Source organism: Canis lupus, chromosome 14, assembly GCF_048164855.1.
Source record: "Canis lupus baileyi chromosome 14, mCanLup2.hap1, whole genome shotgun sequence".
NCBI lineage: Eukaryota > Metazoa > Chordata > Mammalia > Carnivora > Canidae > Canis > Canis lupus.
In genome coordinates this window covers 44324275-44342969 of record NC_132851.1, presented here as the reverse complement: position 1 = coordinate 44342969, position 18695 = coordinate 44324275, and the positions used below count along the sequence as shown (strand labels likewise).

General features: G+C 35.9%; 1 protein-coding gene across 3 annotated transcripts in view; it reads left to right on the top strand.

Moving 5' to 3' along the window:
• Nucleotides 1-17861, top strand: part of GABRG1 (gamma-aminobutyric acid type A receptor subunit gamma1) — an 81196-nt gene extending 63335 nt beyond the window's left edge. For all 3 annotated transcript variants that reach the window (XM_072774923.1, XM_072774924.1, XM_072774925.1), the window contains 2 exons: nt 1086-1297; nt 12134-17861. In XM_072774923.1, coding sequence (XP_072631024.1) covers nt 1086-1297; nt 12134-12403 — 482 coding nt within the window. In that variant the 3' untranslated portion in view covers nt 12404-17861. The remainder of the gene's footprint in view (nt 1-1085; nt 1298-12133) is intronic.
• The last annotated feature ends 834 nt before the right edge of the window (nt 17862-18695 follow it).

The window sequence follows — 18695 nt, the reverse complement described above, 5'->3', positions numbered from 1 at the left end:
AGGGGCTCGGGCTCCCTCTAGTTTCCTGCTGTGTGGTGGATGACCTTGATCCTCACGATTATATAAGGTGCTAAGGTGGCTCTTGGTGCTCCGGCCATTGGATTCCAGCAGAAAGCTATGAGGAAGAGGGAAAGATGGGCATTTTCTGTCTCTCTGATGCCATCTCTTATTTTTATTGAGATACACTTGACTCTATCTTAGTTCTAGGAGTAGAGCATAATGATTCAATATTTGTGTATCTTGTAAAATGTTCACCACCGTTCAGTAGAGTTAATAAACATCGTCATGGAATTTATTTTCTTGTAATGAGAACTTGGAAGATCTACTCTCAGTGACTTAAATATACAGCACAGTCTTCGTGACCATAATCACCATGCTTTTTGCATTACATCCTCATGAGTTGTTGATTTCACAACTGGAAATTTGAAACCTTTTAAAAGATTTTTTATTTGACAGAGAGAGATAGAGATAGAGAGAGAGAGAGAGAGAGAGAGAGAGCAGGTGAGGCAGGAGGCAGAGGGAGAGGGAGAAGAAGCAGGTTCCTGGCTGAGCAAAGAGCCAGCCTTGGGGCTGGGATCATGACCCAATCCTAAGGCCAAGGCTTAACCAACTGAGACACCCAGGCACCCCTGGAATTTGAAACTTTGGACTCCCTTTTTGCATTTTTCCTGCCATTTGTTGGACCCGGTTTCCACCCGTGACTTACTTCTCCTTGGCTAGATCTCAGCCTGTGTCCAGTCCACACATAGCTGAGAGAAGGTGGCCAAGTTCTTTACGCAGTGTCACGCCAGCTAAAAATCGGAGGGTCTGTGGCTGGAGGAATGGAATGATGGGCGTGGGGAGTCAGCTATTTGTAGCTCACAGATTTAGACGATTAGAACTCATTATGGACACAAAGAGCCCATTGAACAGAATGTAGCTATGGTTACCAGTCATTTTTTTTTCTTTTTTCCTGTAAATCATGACTAATCATATCCTTTTGTTTCCACTATTTCTTCCTGCTCCCAACCTTGCCAAACCAGGTGAAATAATAAAAATGGGATGCTATTTTTTTTATATATATGTTTTCCCCTCTCCCCCCACAGGTATCACTACAGTTCTGACCATGACCACCCTGAGCACAATCGCCAGGAAGTCATTACCTAAGGTCTCCTATGTGACTGCGATGGATCTCTTTGTGTCCGTCTGTTTCATTTTTGTCTTTGCAGCCTTGATGGAATATGGCACCTTGCATTACTTTACCAGCAACAAAAAGGGAAAGACCACTAGAAACAGAAAGCTAAAGAATAAAAGCTCGGTATGTTAAAAATCTCTATTTTTATAAACAGCAACTCATTATTAGAGATACTGTTTTGAATACTCATGTTATGCCTGCTTAGATGGACAGAGAGTCTTGGGGCTCTCTAACAAAGCCTAAATCATGTGAAGGTGAAACCGGAGGTTTCAGTGACTGTGAGGTCTTTGCCCACCAGGAAAAGGAGGTTAATAGTTCCCCTTAGAAAAGACCCTTGGCTCCCCCTTGTTAAGAGTGGTTTCTTATGCTGGGAATTTTCCTCAAGTGGTAGATTCTTTGTGCCTAAAAAAATATTTAAGATGTCTTCTTGATTTTATTTTTGGGAGGTGGTTAGGATTTGGGCTCTCACAACAGGTGGCCCACAAAATCACTTCGTTTTTAGAGATGAAGAACCCTCTTTAATGTTAGTGTTCAGCCGTTTTTGAAAGTCATAGCTGTCGAGTGTTTTGGGTTTGTGTATATTTGTGTGCTCTCACTCCCCCCATCCTTCTCATATATCTACCTCAACATACGGAACATTAAATTCATATATTAGAACTGGTTCTGTTAATTCTAAGATACTTAAGTGTTGGAAGTCAATTATAAACTCTTATCATAATAGCAATTATAACAACCATAAAGAATATCCAACAGTCACTGAGTATGCCCAGTATTTGACATGCATGATTTCATTTATACTCCTATGCGAACAAGTTCAGGAATGTGCACAAGGACAGCCGTAGGAAGTGAAAAATCCAAGACTCATATCCAGGCCTTTTTATATGCCAGACCTGTAATCCTTCCTTTATTTTTCCTGTTCTCATAGGACTCAGAAAAGCAAACATGCGTTTCTCCAATATTGACCCAAAGGGCACTTTATTGCTGATTCCAGTAAAGATTTTCAAAGCAGATTTGTTCCAAAATATCTAAATAAATGAGAACTGGGTACAATAGCTCTGCTTGAGTGGCAAACTTGTAAGCCTACCATAGAGAGTATAGAATGGGGTGTGGAGTTTCCCATATTAGCTCCTAACTTAATAAGTTCTGGATGCAGTGCTTTTCTTCCCTCCTCCCACCTTTCATTAATTTCTTTCTACAACTTTGACATATTTTTAAATTATATTTTACTTTTCATGTTATATTCCAAGGACCAAACCCTACGTGTATTTGCCTTCCCACAGTATTCCAAGAGAGCAGAGCTCATTGCTGGCAGTACACATTGGATAACTCACATCGCAGAGTTAGCCTGTGACTTTCTCAATTTGAGTTATTTTAGCTTATGTGTAGGACACAGTGTAGCCTCTGAACGGAGAAACCATCAGAGGTCAATGATGTCAACATTAATATCCATTTGCTAAATTTTTAGGTAAAGAAGAATGCAGGTTTTCGACTAATTTTCCTTGAATCAAATCCATGTATCCTCTCCGGATTTCCCACTTCATTATTTACTCATCCACAGCCATGTTCAATTATTACTTTGAAAATTCTACTTCTGGAAATTGTGAATAAAATCAGGAAATGTACAATCTCACATAGATTCTCTAATTTCATTCTAAGAACGTATGATGTATGTACTATTATTATATTATCAAAGACACTCAACCAAGTGGTTACTCTGGGACTATAGCTAATCAGTTTGGCTGCCGCATTTACTCAGGAAGCTTAAGCATTGGAGTGCAAACTTTAAAATCATGATGTTTTTAAATCTTTCATTCACTAAATATTTAAGGACACCCATGTCCTAGGCAACGTTCTAGAATAGCTATTTAAGAAAAAAAATAAATATATATAGGCTATTTAAAATATTTATCAAGCCCAGGAAGCAAAATAATAAAAATTAACAAAAATATGGAATAAAAATCAACTAAGATCTTTGAAACACTAAACTTTGAAAGGTAAATTGGTATAGATAACCAACTACCTGGGCACGTAAAATATTTACTTTCAGGCCCAAATCAAGTCTTATAGTCTTTCCTTTCTGTTCAGTTATATGCTGTATGAGCTCTTTTTTTTTTTTTTTTAAATTTTTATTTATTTATGATAGTCTCACAGAGAGAGAGAGAGAGGCAGAGACACAGGCAGAGGGAGAAGCAGGCTCCATGCACCGGGAGCCCAATGTGGGATTCGATCCCGGGTCTCCAGGATCGCGCCCTGGGCCAAGGCAGGCGCCAAACCGCTGCGCCACCCAAGGATCCCTGTATGAGCTCTTTTAATACTAAATGACATTTTGATTGAAAAACTGGGATCAGTAATCAAATCTGACTCCCCGCTTGGTTCAGTGTTCAGCCATCTGGTCTTGCTAATCAAGTGAATCAGAATGCACTTTTATGAAGAATGAACAGTTCTGCTTGTTGCCTCAAGTGCTCTCCTTAATGGTTTGGTGGAGTCTGCTTTTTCTTCTACCAGCCAACACAATCAATCGCACAACCTAGACCCAGAAATCTTTTTTTTTTTTAAGATTTTATTTATTCACGAAAGACACAGAAAGAGGCAGAGACACAGGCAGAGGGAGAAGCAGGCTCCATGCAGGGAGCCCGATGTGGGACTCAATCCCGGGACCCCGGGGTCATGACACGACCTGAGCCAAAGGCAGACGCTCAACCCCTGAGCCACCCAGGTGCCCTAGACCCAGAAATCTTGCAGGGTCTTTGCCTTTACACCTTTTCAAATGTTTCCTTATTGTTATTGTTCTTCTTCCTCTTCCTCCTCTTTCTTCCCTCACTTTCCTTCCCTACTCCGCCTTCTTCTTCTTCCTCTTCTCTTCCTTCTCCTTATTTCTTTCTCTTCCTTCCATATCCACACTTTCTCCCATAAGCTCACAATTCTGAGTAGTTTAAAATCTAGCATTTCTTCCTTTGGTTCTCTAGACTACTTAGGATAATAGTCGGGTCAGAACCAAAGACCTTAACTAGAGTCACTCAAAGATCCAGACATCTGTTATAAAGCAAAACCCAAATCCCCTTCTTTAGGTTTGACTGCTTAACTAATATCCCAGAGTATTCCAATTTATTTTAAAAAGAGATCATGTTTGGACACAGTAGACTTTTAGCTTGCTTTACTGAATCATCTTAAAAAATATAAATAAAATTGCTTCTTACTTTACATGTGATATATTAGGCCCTTTCTCTCCCTCTCTCTCTCTCTGTCTCCTCCCTTCCTTTCTTCCTTCAATCCTCCTTTCCTTTGATCTTTTTTCCATATCTTTCCTCCTTCTTTATTTTTTTTATTGTGAATATCAATGACTTTTTAATTTGGCCCGTATTTCCATCCCATCTCATACATATTATTGTGTTTTTATTTATACTCATCAAAAATATGATTCGGGGTATGTTTATGTCAATATTTTTTAAAAAAATCAAAGAAGTTAAGAATGTTGCATGGAATCAAGACTCTATGAGACAGATAAAGGTCATAAAAATGTAACTGTGGTAAGCCATTTATTATTAACTAAAGAGCAGTTCACGTTGAAACAAGAATATTCCTCTGATAGATGATTAGGAATCTCAGAAAACCATGTTATACATACCTATATCAGGGTCCTGTCTTACCCATTTGAGGACAGACTAACTTCTTCATAATCTGGTTAAAATGTACAATGTTGGAAGTCTATTTCACCAAACATAGACAAGGCACTTTGGAGAGAAAAACAAAATAGAATGTGTTCTTTGCTTTCATTATCTTTAAATCTAGTTATAAAAAATATATACTATACATAAAGAACAATATAGATTAAAAATCAAAACTAAACAAAGACACTATAGGGGAATTAGCTCAAGTAAATGACCACTTTCAAATACTTTTTCTGAAGCAGAATATTTTCTACAATGAATATGAATTTTTAAAAAACATTTTTTCTTTTTTCTTTTTTAAAAAAGATTTATTTATCTGAGAAAGAGAGAGAAAGAGAGCACAGTGGAGGACGGGCAGGGGAGAGAATCCTCAAGCAGACTCCCTGCTGAGTGTGGAGCCCAACGTGGGGCTCAAACTCAGGACCCTGAGATCATGACCTGAGCAGAAACCAAGAGTTGGATGCTTAACCTCCTGAGCCACCCCGATGCCCCAATAAAAAACATTTTTAAGGGAGATATTTGTATTGAAATAGAGATAGGTACCGCAAAGCCTGAGCTTTGCACTGAGGATGTCGTAAGACACTATGTGGTTCAGTCTGTGAAACATTGGCTTACGCACAAAACACCAAGAAGAGGCTATGTCCATGTGAGCCACAGTGGAGTGAGGGTGGCTTCCTTTCGTTTCAAGTGTAGATAATTCGTTCAAAAAGCTGGAAACTTATTCTTCCCAAGGGGATTTGACAGAGAAAAATCACTGAAGTAGTTCTTTGAGGAATAAGTTGCAAATTTCAGGAGAACAAATTAGAAAGTCATTTAAGAGAAAGAACCAGGTGAGCCAAATTGAGTCTTACCTATGAGAGTAAAATATAGGTTGTTTTGTGTTCTAAGCTGTATTGCCCAATGCAGTAGCCACTAACTGTATATGGCTGGGTTGGTTTTCATTAATTAAAATGAACTAAAATTTAAAATTCAGTGTCTTAGTACCATTAGTCACATGTCAAGCGCTCAATAGCTGCATGTGACTAGTGGCTTCTGTATTGGACCATGCAGAGATAGAACGTCTTTATCACCACAGAAAGTTGGATTGGACAGCGCTGATCTAGAACATAAGAATTTTAGGAAAGAAAATAACCTGAGTTGAGGTTAGAAAAGTGGTTTCTGGCCAAGTTGTAGAGTCTCCAGTACTATGATTCAAAAAAAAAAAAAAGTACATTGTGTACTGTCCGCAATGTTAAGCCACGGTACCCACCATTTGCTTCAACGTGGATGGAACTGGAGGGTATTATGCTGAGTGAAGTAAGTCAATCGGAGAAGGACAAACAGTGTATGTTCTCATTCATTTGGGGAATAGAAATAACAGTGAAAGGGAATATAAGGGAAGGGAGAAGAAATGTGTGGGAAATATCAGAAAGAGAGACAGAACATAAAGACTCCTAACTCTGGGAAACGAACTAGGGGTGGTGGAAGGGGAGGAGGGCGGGGGGTGGGGGTGAGTGGGTGACCGGCACTGAGGAGGACACTTGATGGGATGAGCACTGGGTGTTACTCTGTATGTTGGTAAATTGAACACCAATTAAAAATAATTTAATAAAAAAAAAGCCACGTTTGTAAAAGCAAGGTAACATATTCATTTGTATGTTTCTGAAGAATAATTAGAAGCAGCACAGAATATACATTTGACTGGCAAAACAGACAGGGAGATAAATTTGGAAAACACTGGAATAGTTCAAGAAGTAATATATTGCTGAGAGCAGGAACCAGGGTATTTTGTCTTGCCAACGGTCCCCAACCTGCAGCCCCTTCTCTGCAAAGAAAGGATCTTGCTTTCAATTAGTTCATATCTATATGGATAAACATTTGTCTAGCTTTCAGGATCCTGAAATAATGAAAATCTGTATCAATACACAGTTTCACAAATTATAACTCTTCTTTCCTATAATGGTTTTTGGGAAAGCTTCCAGGAGGGCTCATTTGGTATCGATGGGATGTGAAATACAAGGTTATTTAAATAACTGTAAAGAGTCAGTGGATATGCGATGTTTTCAACAGAGAGAATAGCCACTTAATTTCACATGTGACAGTGGTCATACACTGCTCCTCTAGAGGGGGATAAGTACCGCCAACAAGGGCTTTTTTTTTTTTTTTTTGACCTTGATTTCCAAATAACACTCCTTGATATTTCTCTTCCTACTAAAACCATCATAGATGGGTACAGCTGAAAAGGACCAGATTAATCACAAAAAAATCTCATTCAGAAAGTTAATTTTAATAGTAATATATATACACGGTTGAAACACATGAGCAAATCATGCAATGCAAAATGTAAAAGAATAAATTCTTTGCCCCGAACCCTTGGCTCACAGTCTTCAGAATTAGCCACATTTTAACCATTTTTTCTCATCTTTTCCTCTGATGATCATTTCCATTATATTTCTGATTCTTAAAGCATCAAATTTCAAAATAGTTATAGCTCTTTAGTATAAAGGGGGAAAATACAGCTTTCTCACTGTCTCCTTATTCTTTCCTCCAATATTTTATCTTACCTTTAATAAATATTGGCTAATTTTTGAATGTTAAGTAATACACTTAAATATCTACTTTAAATTCGTTATTATCACTAATTACAAAGCCAATCTGATTATTATTTCTTTGTCAGAAAATCTTTTTGTTTTCTTATCTGAATATGTTCATCCTCATCTCTTTCTGCGTGGTATTAAAATTTCTTAAGGATCGATACACTTTTTGTTTTTTGACCTTATTCATTTTCTCATTGCTTAATATTTCTATCTTTCATTTCTGAGAATGTTCTTGATTCTTTATTTCAATTTATTCCTGTTTTCTCCCCAAAATTCTTATTAGATGGATTTTAGACCTATTTGGTTAATTATCCACATATTCCAGATTTTCTTTTTATCGTAATTTTTTATTGAGGTATTTTTTGTCTATATATTGTGGGTAACTTCCTCAAGATTTTATTTGACAATGCTTTAGGATTTTTTTTTTTTAATTTGCAACAACTTCTTGAATTTCTGAGAGTTCTTATTTTCTATTTTCCCACCTGTTTTTCTTAAGTGGACACAATATCTCTTAAATATTTCCAAGTGAACCAATTCAAAAGTTTAATATTCCTTTATTTTTCCAGAATGATTAGAATCAGTAATTCCAGGTGGCCACCTTCATGTTTTTCTTTTGTACTGTTAGTTTACTTTGAAAGTTCTTGGTGATTTTTCTCCAATAGGCCCTGCAAGCTTGGCCTGTAACTGTAGAGTGTGCAACCGTTGGGTTTCACTTTTATGTGTGCGGACGGGGAGGATGACATCTTATTGCTTCTAAACATACACACATACACTCTAAGTGATGATGAAGGTATCACTAGGACCTTCCGATATCACCTTCGGGAGCCCTAGCCTCCCGGAGTGGCATGAGTTTATTTATTTGGTTTTATTTTAAAGCAGTTACAGAGTTCTGAACCGGAGCAGACACCAGCCTGTGCTTCTCTACTTCTCTAACAAGCACAGAGGAGCAGTGATTCAGGGAGCTGTAGCTACTGGAGATGGACATTTAAGTAATGCCATGTCTTCCATCCTGCTTATCTTTCCCATTTGTCCTCCACTAGAGTGCTCCTGAAGTGTCTTGGGTGGGAATGATGGTTCCTACTCTCTCGTTTCCATTTTCTGAGCCTCTTCTGAAATGTGGCTTCCTTTGGTCTACTTTATCTTTTGGCCCCTTTTCACCTGTTCTTTGTCTTTCAAAAACTTAGCTCAGATTCTGACATGCTGATTGGCTGCTCAGTTCACCAAGATCCACCTCATGTCTGCTTTAACACTGATGTGCTTGTAGTTTTTGAAATCCTGACTTATACTTAAATGGGATTTTATAAAGGTGGAGTGGAGAAAACCTGTGCTCAGGCTTGTATTCTCAAATGCAAAGTTTTAAATGGGAAGTTAATAACAGTAATATTCATCGGTATTTTGTAAATATCAATAACATGACCTAATGATGCTTGATATTCACATTACTAATATTTAATAACCTTAGTGATATTAGTATGTGATACAAATAATAATCATAATGTCACACCTAAATATAATTTGTACAGAAATGTTTTATTTACTACTTAATATTTATTTGGCATTAGTGTATTGAAATATAGTGTATATTGAAATATATATATATATATTTTTAAGATTTTATTTATTTATTCATCAGAGACAGAGAGAGAGAGGCACAGACACAGGCGGAGGGAGCCTGATGTGGGGCTTGAACCTGGGTCTCCAGGATCACACCCCAGGCTGAAGGAAGTGCTAAACCGCTGAGCCACCAGGGCTGCCCCTTGAAATATATTTTGTATACTTAATTGTATTATTAGTATAGAAATAATGTAGAGGAACCTGGGTGGCTCCATTGGTCGAGCATCTGACTCTTGATTTCTGTTCAAGTCATGATCTTAGGGTCATGAGACTGAGCCCCATGATGGGCTCCATGCTGGGTAGGGAGTCTACTTGAGATTTTCTCTCTGTCTCCCTCAGCGCCTACCCCACCAAATACTAAATAAATAAACTTTTAATATGTAAATAATGTATAACCAGACAGATGTGTCATTAATAATGAGAATGGGATCAATTTCTCATATTGTTAAGTTCAGCTATATTCACAATGACTTTTTCAAATAATGACAAAACGGTGTATTCTCAAAATGATATCATTTAAAGTAAAAGAAAATTCTATTCAGTTGTGTAGTTTCTTTTTCTATTAAACTGATTTTTTTTCAATGTTTGCTATTTTTGAGGGCCATGGGAGTTTTTCTTGAGGAATTATAAGATGAGTAACATAGTTGCACTTCAGGTAAATAAGGTTTGGAATGTGTATATTCTTCTGATTAATCTTTTAGTGGTTTCCAGGTCACTCTCTATGTGTCAAAATATTTTATTTTATTGCTACCATGTCAACTCTTGGCATATTTTTCTCAGCACCTATAAAGTCTATTTCTATTCACATCCATCATTCATTAGAGTGTAGCTTCTTTTACTTTACGAACTTGTGGTGTTTTGAAGGGGGCAGCGAGAAACTGGAACATTGTCAATTTAAAGGGTCACTGTGATAGAAGCTCTCCATGATTTTGACCACCAGGGATAAGTCCAGTTTTAAAATGAACCGCTTGCAGTTTTTCTCACTTTTGGGCACTTTAATATTTAATCATCCCTCTCATGCACAATTGATATCTTCCAACAAACATACCGTCTTCCTATTTATGTCAGAGCTCAGTGATATATGGATCCCATTTTGTGCCATATAACCTTGAAATTGCCAACTAGCAAACTTGTATTTTACTCACTTTTCACTCTGATTAGCATTTGAACATGTGCTATTTAAGTATTAAGTGACAAGGAAATGAATACCAATTTGCCTCATTTTGTACATAATTTTACTGCTCCACTAAAATTTCAGAGTCTAGTCAAGTATCCCCAAGTGTCAAGCTCAAAAGATATGTCATTAACATTTAATAATATACTGCTTCTGCTTTTTATGATACATCCAGGCAAGTGGAGTCATGAATTTATTTGTGTTTAGGGCATTGCTCCTTATCTTCAGGCTGCACATTTTGTTTCTAATGTTATGACTTGTGTGATGCATTTATCTTTTTAAAATATCACTAAATATGATTATTTGCTACTTTTTACATCTACTGAATTTTAATATGTAGTGGTTTAGACTCTACATTCCCTTCAAAATAAAATGGATTTGAATATATGTCCAAATTTTTAAAAAAATTCTCTTTTGTGTTTAATTTTTAAAATATTTTCCATACAATATTTAACTTTCATAGCTTTGAAATGTATCTATTTCAAGATGTAGGATGAAAAACTGTTGCAAACATTTTCATTAGGAAGAATTTAAGATCAGGTTAAAATAATTTTTATAATCTCAGCATTATACTTAGTGTTTATATGATAAAGTCACCAAGTATAACAAGTTGTAAAATTCACATTTTTAGATAACCCCTAAAATATGCAGGAATTGTGAAGGAAGAGTTAATAAAACTGCAGTCCTCATTAATGTTTTAATTGCCATTTTATTCAAGAGTTCGTTAATGTTCTTTTTTCCAGTAGCACATTTTTATGAGGCCCAGATCGCTGTTATTACTGCTTGTTTTAGCATGTATTTTATACTAAAGTGTGGTATTTCTTCTTCAGGCATCGACACTAGCAATGACAATGACAAAACCAACAACAATAAGATTACCTTTGCTTAACACTTGCTATATTTCAAATGTTTTGCTTTGTGCTTTATATGCATCATCTCATTTAATTATCAAATGAATCTATGTATTATTGTGACTTTTCTATAGCAGGAGACACAGAGATAGAAACACGAGCACTAACATTTCCTGTTCCAGGTGACCTTACTCTCCTGGGCAGAGCTGGAATTTCTGTCCAGGCCTGTCTGACTCCAAAGTGATTGCTTTAGTGTTTCATGGTATCCTAGATTTGCTTGATTTTTAAATATTTTTTAAAAATATTTTTATTATATAATATTATTCAGAACCTGGTATCATAAAAAGTTAATTTGATATGTCTCCCAAATAAACCTGGTAATAGTAACTTTTATAAATGGGCAAGATGGAGCACTCATCATTTAAATAATCCATGAAATTTACTCAACACAGCCATCACAAAAATTATTAATTCCTTCTATGAGGATAGCTATATTGGTAGAATAAGTCAAATTTTGGACACGGTTGTTTTCAAACCCGACTTTTTAACTCCTGCATATTTTCTCTCCCAAACAGGATGCCTTCGCCACTGCTAGAAACCCAACCCATGCCTTTTTTAATTCATTCACAGCTCCTGAAAGCTTTTTGCATTATCAAATTGTCTTGTTTGCTATTTGTTCTCATTATCACTAAAATAAATAAATTATATGATATAATAATAGCAAACAGATACTGATAGCATTGTAAATGTTTTAGTGTAAAATAGAGAAATACAGGGTTTATTTTTATTTTAGAATTAGATGCATGGTTAAGAATATTTTGGTGGGCCGATTTTCTAAAGCTATAAAATATATTGCATATTGGAGGGGGTTTTTTTCTGCATGGTCTTTGGAATGTAAAATAATATTATGTTGTACGAAGTAAATTATAATCTAAAAATGCATTAGGATTGAACACCGCTTTGATTTCTGTAAACTAAGATTATTTTTATTGCCTATAGAGTTCGCCTTAAGGGGACAAATTGATATTACTTTTCAATATTTTTTTTCTCAAAAACTCATTTATTATTTTACTCAGATGTCCCCTGGACTCCATCCTGGATCCACTCTGATTCCAATGAATAGCATTTCTCTGCCACATGGAGAAGAGGATTATGGGTATCAGTGTTTGGAGGGCAAGGATTGCGCCAGCTTCTTCTGTTGCTTTGAAGACTGCAGAACAGGATCATGGAGGGAAGGGAGGATACACATCCGCATTGCTAAAATTGACTCCTATTCTCGAATATTTTTCCCAACAGCTTTTGCCCTGTTCAATCTGGTGTATTGGGTTGGCTATCTTTACTTGTAAGTTCTATGTGCCAGGCCAAAATTGTAAGAAGTTTAACTAAATCCAATATAATCTCTTGCACTTCAGTAACGTGAAGTTTAAATTCAAAATGCAGAGAAACCACTGGTTAAAATGTAAAACCACTGTAACTGTTCTATGGCTTCATAGGTAAATAAAGCAGCAGCTTTCATGTTAATTTACTTACATGTATGTCAAAGGGATTAGTTGCAAAATTCAATAGAGTAAAATAGTACATATATTTTTACTTGAATCTTATTTATTTTACTAGTATCCTTGAGATTTTGAATTCATAAGTTCCGTGGTTCATATTTGAAAGATGGAATACTTTAATGACTTTAATAATATTTTATTTAGATATAATATCACTGTTTGTAATGGTAGCCTAATCTCATGCCTAATGTTTATGTAGTAAGTTTTTGCTTAGAAAATATAATTATTTTGATTTTTTTTCTTACACTTTATCTGTATGCTCTGTTTGGAGTAGAGCTAGTTAAAACCATGAAGCCATGATTTCCTGGCATTTATATCCAGATGCATTCACTCTCAAGAACAAATTAAATTAGAAGAAAATGCCAATTTTCACCTTATTAAAAGGCCAGTTTTTATCTGTATTTGAATCAACACTATTTCCTGACACCAATATTAAATAGAGCTGTAGTTACATTTAGTTTTGACAGTTTACAAACTCGGATGGAAGCCACCATAGTCATTTCTTTTAAATTCAAGGTGAAAAAATAAAGTTACATTTAACCATTTTATTCTCTGCCTCACAGCATTTATGAAGTATGAAGAAGTTCACACTGAAATGTTTAGATCTACTAACACTGAAATTAAATACAGAAAGAATTGATTTTTTATGTTCTACAAAAGTATTACGTTCCCTAAATTTTCAAAAACATTGAAGAACAACAGTGCTCGTATTTACTCATTGTGGATAAAGAATTATCTAGCAAATTGAGTAACAGATCATATTAGGGATACAGTCTTAAATATGTACTACCAATAATTGCCAGACTAAAAATATCCTAGAAATATAGTTTTAGGCGCGTGTCATATATTATCTTTTCTGGCTCCTACATTTGGACTCTTGTCAGATTTACATCTTTGTTATAAATTGTTATGATGTTCTCTATTACAAAAAATGAGAGCAGGCTCAAAAATCATGTTAAAAGTGGAATTCTGTTAGAGGCACCTCTAAGGAACATGATTGCTGGAGCCTTCTAAAGTCTTAGAGATAGGAGCAGAGAAAGCCTCACTGTAGTATAAGGCCTGCTGGTTAACAGTTTCCCAAATGCTTCTTTTGTTAAGAGTAGAGTTAACTCCAGGCTTTAATCACTACATTCCTGTAAATAGTTTGGCATCTCCATTGTTTATAAGAACTCCACATTCATTCACTACCACCTAATTTTTTTGGAAGATCCCCAAAGTGATCTTGGAGATAACCTTTAAAAACTGTTTTCATTGCCAGAGCAAGTATGAGGATACAGAGTTTTGTGATCAAAGCTTATATCCTATGGCATGTGGAAGGAGCTAGCACCTGCGCATTTGACACTAGTTTTTAACACAGTAATTCCCCCACATGGTTAGTGAATATATGAGTGGGGCTCTGGCATGGTTATAGTTACTGTTTTAGAATATATAGGGTTTTTTTTAATCTAAGTACATTTCATTGTGTATTCCTCAGCTAAATCAGAATTTTTTTTAATTTTGATTCTAAACCTCTGAAAAAAATGTAAGCATGAATTAAGTGATAATGCCCAAATATCCACCGACACTACCTTTTTTGAATGGAGAGCCAAATTAAACTTTGGCCGTGTATATATTCACTTACAAATTATTCATGCATTCACTTTTTATAGCTGAGTTACTGATGGATATTCTTAATGTGAACACTCATTTATGGGTAAATGGAAAATGAAGTTTCATGAAGAATAAACACCACTAAAATGTGTTATGGCTATTTCCATGTTCTAAGCTATAACCTGTCAATTTCATGAAGGCAATTTAAATTCTGGGATTCTTCAACTTTATCAGAGCATGACTGTATTTTAAAATACTTTAAAATGCTTAATATAAATAGCTTTGATTTTTCTCGTTGGTGTTCCATTAACTTGGCTTTAAATGTTGGCAATATTAACAAGTGGAAATAAAATTAATAAAAATATGAAAGACACTTTACTATATACACTCATTGTATAGATCATGGAAACAAGCACTTTGTTTTCAAAGCCAGTGGCATTTTGAGCAGTTTTGTTTAAATATGTAGCAAAAGAGAGGTGTACAAATCATAATATTTCTAAAAATGAGAACAAACAGGTAAAGATGCAGTTAGATTCTGTTTACAAGAAATCAAGTCAAACTTATTTTCGGGAAATGCAGTCTAATTCCTGACCCCTTCTTCTTTCAAGAAGTTTTACCATCTTTAGAAACAATTTTCTGAGAAATCCTCCTCTTCTTGCAGAGTTACGTCTGAATTTATTGGGGTCACTGGAATTTGCACTTCCTAGCTGCTTTAAATGATTTTAACACTAACATAGATCAAAGAAGTGGATAGAGGATAGAAAGCATAAATGGAGCAGAAGGATTTAGAATAATTTGGAAAACGTTAATTTATATAAACCCACTCTCTGAATATGTGAAAGTTCTGACAAGGAAAATTGTGATTAGTACAATCTTATTCTCTTGAATTTACAATTGCATGATAATATTTTATTCTTGAATTGCATAGGAAAACTTACACTCACTTGAAATTAATTCCTGAAATGCCAAGTAGTTTCTGGGGGGGGAAAAAAAACAGGAGGGAAGAAAGAGGGAAGAAAGAAAGAAAGAAAAGAACTTAGACTCCCTGAGAATTTGGTAAGGAAAGGGCAAAATTTGTCAGTAAATCTAAAGTTTTAATGTAAATAGAAATCAGACAATTTATTTAATTTTTTTAAAGTTAAAGACATAGATTTCATTAAGGAGTTGTCATAACGGATCATCTATAAGTCAAAACACAGTAAATGTGTGTAATAATATAGACAATCACCAGGTTGTTTTTTCCTTTAGCATATTCCCATATCTGACATCAATATACAGTCATAGAATATGCTAGTTTTGCTTAAATAGCAAGGCCAATATTGAGGGCTGCATGCTTGCCAATGATTGAGCATCAAAAAGAATGATTTATAGTAGTCTCACATCAAGGGACCATAATTGTAAAATGTGAAATTGTATTCCAAGTTAATATGCTGTAACAAAATGCATCTTATACTTTGTTTACACAAGAGGAGATTTAGATAGGATCACTTGCTCAAGTAAAATTTAGGTTAATAACCAATAAGTGAATAAGCACCTAATAAATGAATAAGTACATATGTAGGATTATCAAACTTCTATACCAGGGCCCATTTTCACTTGCAAAATTTCCTGTAGCAAGATACCAGATTCTCAATTATTTTTATTGATCTTACTTAGCACTGGAATTGAAGTGATTCAATGGAAGATTTAATGACTTAACATTTGTCCCACCACAAACATTTTTGAAAATCAGCTACTTTTCTTTACACCATCAAATTCACTTTACTTCTCAGTGTCTTTTCATATGAAGTCCAGACGTACTTGGTCTCATGTTTCTGTTGGTTATCATTGTTTTTCACTGTTACAAATCCCTTGACATGCCACTGTAAAGTCATAGAAGCCATTACCAAATCATTGTCAAAAACATTCCAGATAGGGACGCCTGGGTGGCACAGTCAGTTAAGCAACCTACTCTTGGTTTCAGCACAGGTTGGGACCTTGGAGTCATGTGATCAAGCCCTGCATGGGCATTCATGCTCAGGGTGGAGTCTGCTTGGAATTCTCTCTGTCTCCCTCTGCTTCTCTCTAAAAGTGGATAAAGAAATCTTAAAAAATAAAAGATTTCAAATGGAGTCTCCAAACACTATCAACCATACTGCTCTAGGAAAGATAAGGTCAGTTCCGCCTTTTTTGTCTTTGCATTTTGGAAGTGACATCTAGTGCAAAATATTCATGCAGCACTTTCCATAGATAAGATACAAGAGGGAATATACAAAGATGAACTCTCAAGAAACGATAGCCTGAGCATCAGTTATACAATTTAAGGGAGGGAGGATAACTCTGGCAAAGGTTCTACAGCTGGGATCTCGAGAATTCAGTATATGCCGCTACGTGAGGTTAACTAGGGATCATACTTCCGGTTGAGTAAACAGCTTGCATGAAGAAACAGAAGCATGGGCACAAATAAAAGTTCCATTTTATTTGAAAATTGAGATGCATATAGAGATAATTAAAGATGAGACAAAGATAGGTCCAGTCCTGTGGCAAAGAGGCAAGAATACAAACCTCAGGGGACTGGGTGATACTCTAAATCCATGGAGAGTTCAAAAAGATACTTAAGTAGAAAAGAGCCATTATTGATACTGTGGAAATTTCCTTGTATTGGTGTGTGCTGTTCAGAGTAAGAAAAGCCAAAGCCTGTTAGGAAGCAACTGTACAACAGGAGGTGAGGGAGGAGGAAGGTTAAAGTGCAGTGATAGTTGAGTGGGGGAGAGCGAGAGCCAGCCACCTGAACTAGAAGGGAAAATGGAGATGAAGCTGAGATGGACAGACAGCATTAACTGAGTGATATGGTTGGTGTGCGCGGGGCACCAGGGCTCCTGTACTGAATGGTACAGACGTGTGTACAAATAGACTCTAACCCAGTGTAAAGAAGTTGATGCATTACAGCCTGGCTTGCTGTTACTCTGAACATTTTAATCAAATGCTTATTTTTTTTATGTTGATCTGTGTTTCTCCCACATTAGGGATGAGGGCAGGAATAATCTCCTGAAATACAAATCATAAAGGATTCTGTCTAGTTTATTAGTATTATTAATATTATTATTATTTAAATCTATTTCCCATTGTAAGGGTTTTCTCTTCAAATACTTCTCTTTCTTTCTGAGGGAAAAACATGTATTTGAACAAAGAAAGGAGGTAAACTGGCAATAGAAAGAGGCTGAGATGGGACGAGATAAATCCAAGGATTTGTATTCTCACTTTCTGAAATACTTGTCTCAAAATAAATACGTAGATTTTTATTGTTGTGCAATGAAATGTACGTGGGCCGTGAATAGTTGGACTCTGTGAATGGATAAGATAAGCCCGTGATAACTGTAATGCAGTTGAGCACAAAGGAGTAAATAACAGACTTTAAAGACATGGCTGACCTAAATGGAAATAGTTTGGGTCTCGATAAATCACTGTAATAACAGCTATTTGCATCCATTAAGTGTATCTGGTCATGTCGTATAATCAAGTTTCATGGCTTGTGATTGTGACGACGTCTGATGTCTGCTTCTGCCTTATTTTGGAGAGCATTTTGTGAGCCTGTGGCAAAAGTATTCAGCTTTTCAAAGTGTTCTGTACTTTCATGATTCTGAGTGCAAAATAAAGTCAGTAACTTGTCATGAAAAAAGGGTGTTACATTCTCTTAAAATGTGTTTTTAAAAATCGCTTGTTGTTTTATGGTATATAATCATGACTTTAGCACTGAAGTTAATTTCTGATCAATATTATCCCACATTTTTCCAAGTAAGAAAATAAACATAAGGGTTTCTCTCTCTGATAGATCTGAAAATGAACTGAACCATAAAAAGGTAGGTAAGGATAGTTCATCATTATGCATGACTTTCACTCCAAAGACTATGAATTTCTGGATTATCCTAAGGACCTGTGATTTCATCCTAATATGAAGCACCAGGTACCCTTTCCCAAGTGAGCCAATGAGAGCACTAGATATTTGCCTGGATTGGCACCTGGACCGTTCCAAATACTCTGTGTTATGAAAAATGTCTTAATTCATTTGAGGAAATAGTGATGGAAAATTAAAAGCCAGAAAAATCAGCTAAGAAAGCATTTTCTGCTTCACCCTTGCAGTTGTCTGTTCTCTGCCACCATGGCACAGTACTTAAAAAAAAAAAAATGGTTTATGGGTTTTCCTTCAGGTCCCATGCTGTTTCTATGAAATACTGAGGAAGATGGAGGAGGATTGAATGTTTACTGAGCACCTGCCATTGTCTGGGACAATGCTCAGAACCAAGCAGTGCTCAGAACCAAGAGCTCTATTTAACAGATAGGAAAACCAAGGCTCAGTATATTAGATTCATTTTCCAAACACATATGCCTATTATCTGAAATTAAATTTAGAGACCTTTATGTTTCAATTACAGGGAACTATCCTCCTGACAAAATGATCACATCCTACCACTAGAACAGGTTTCCTTCACAGAACAGACATTGAGACCTAAAA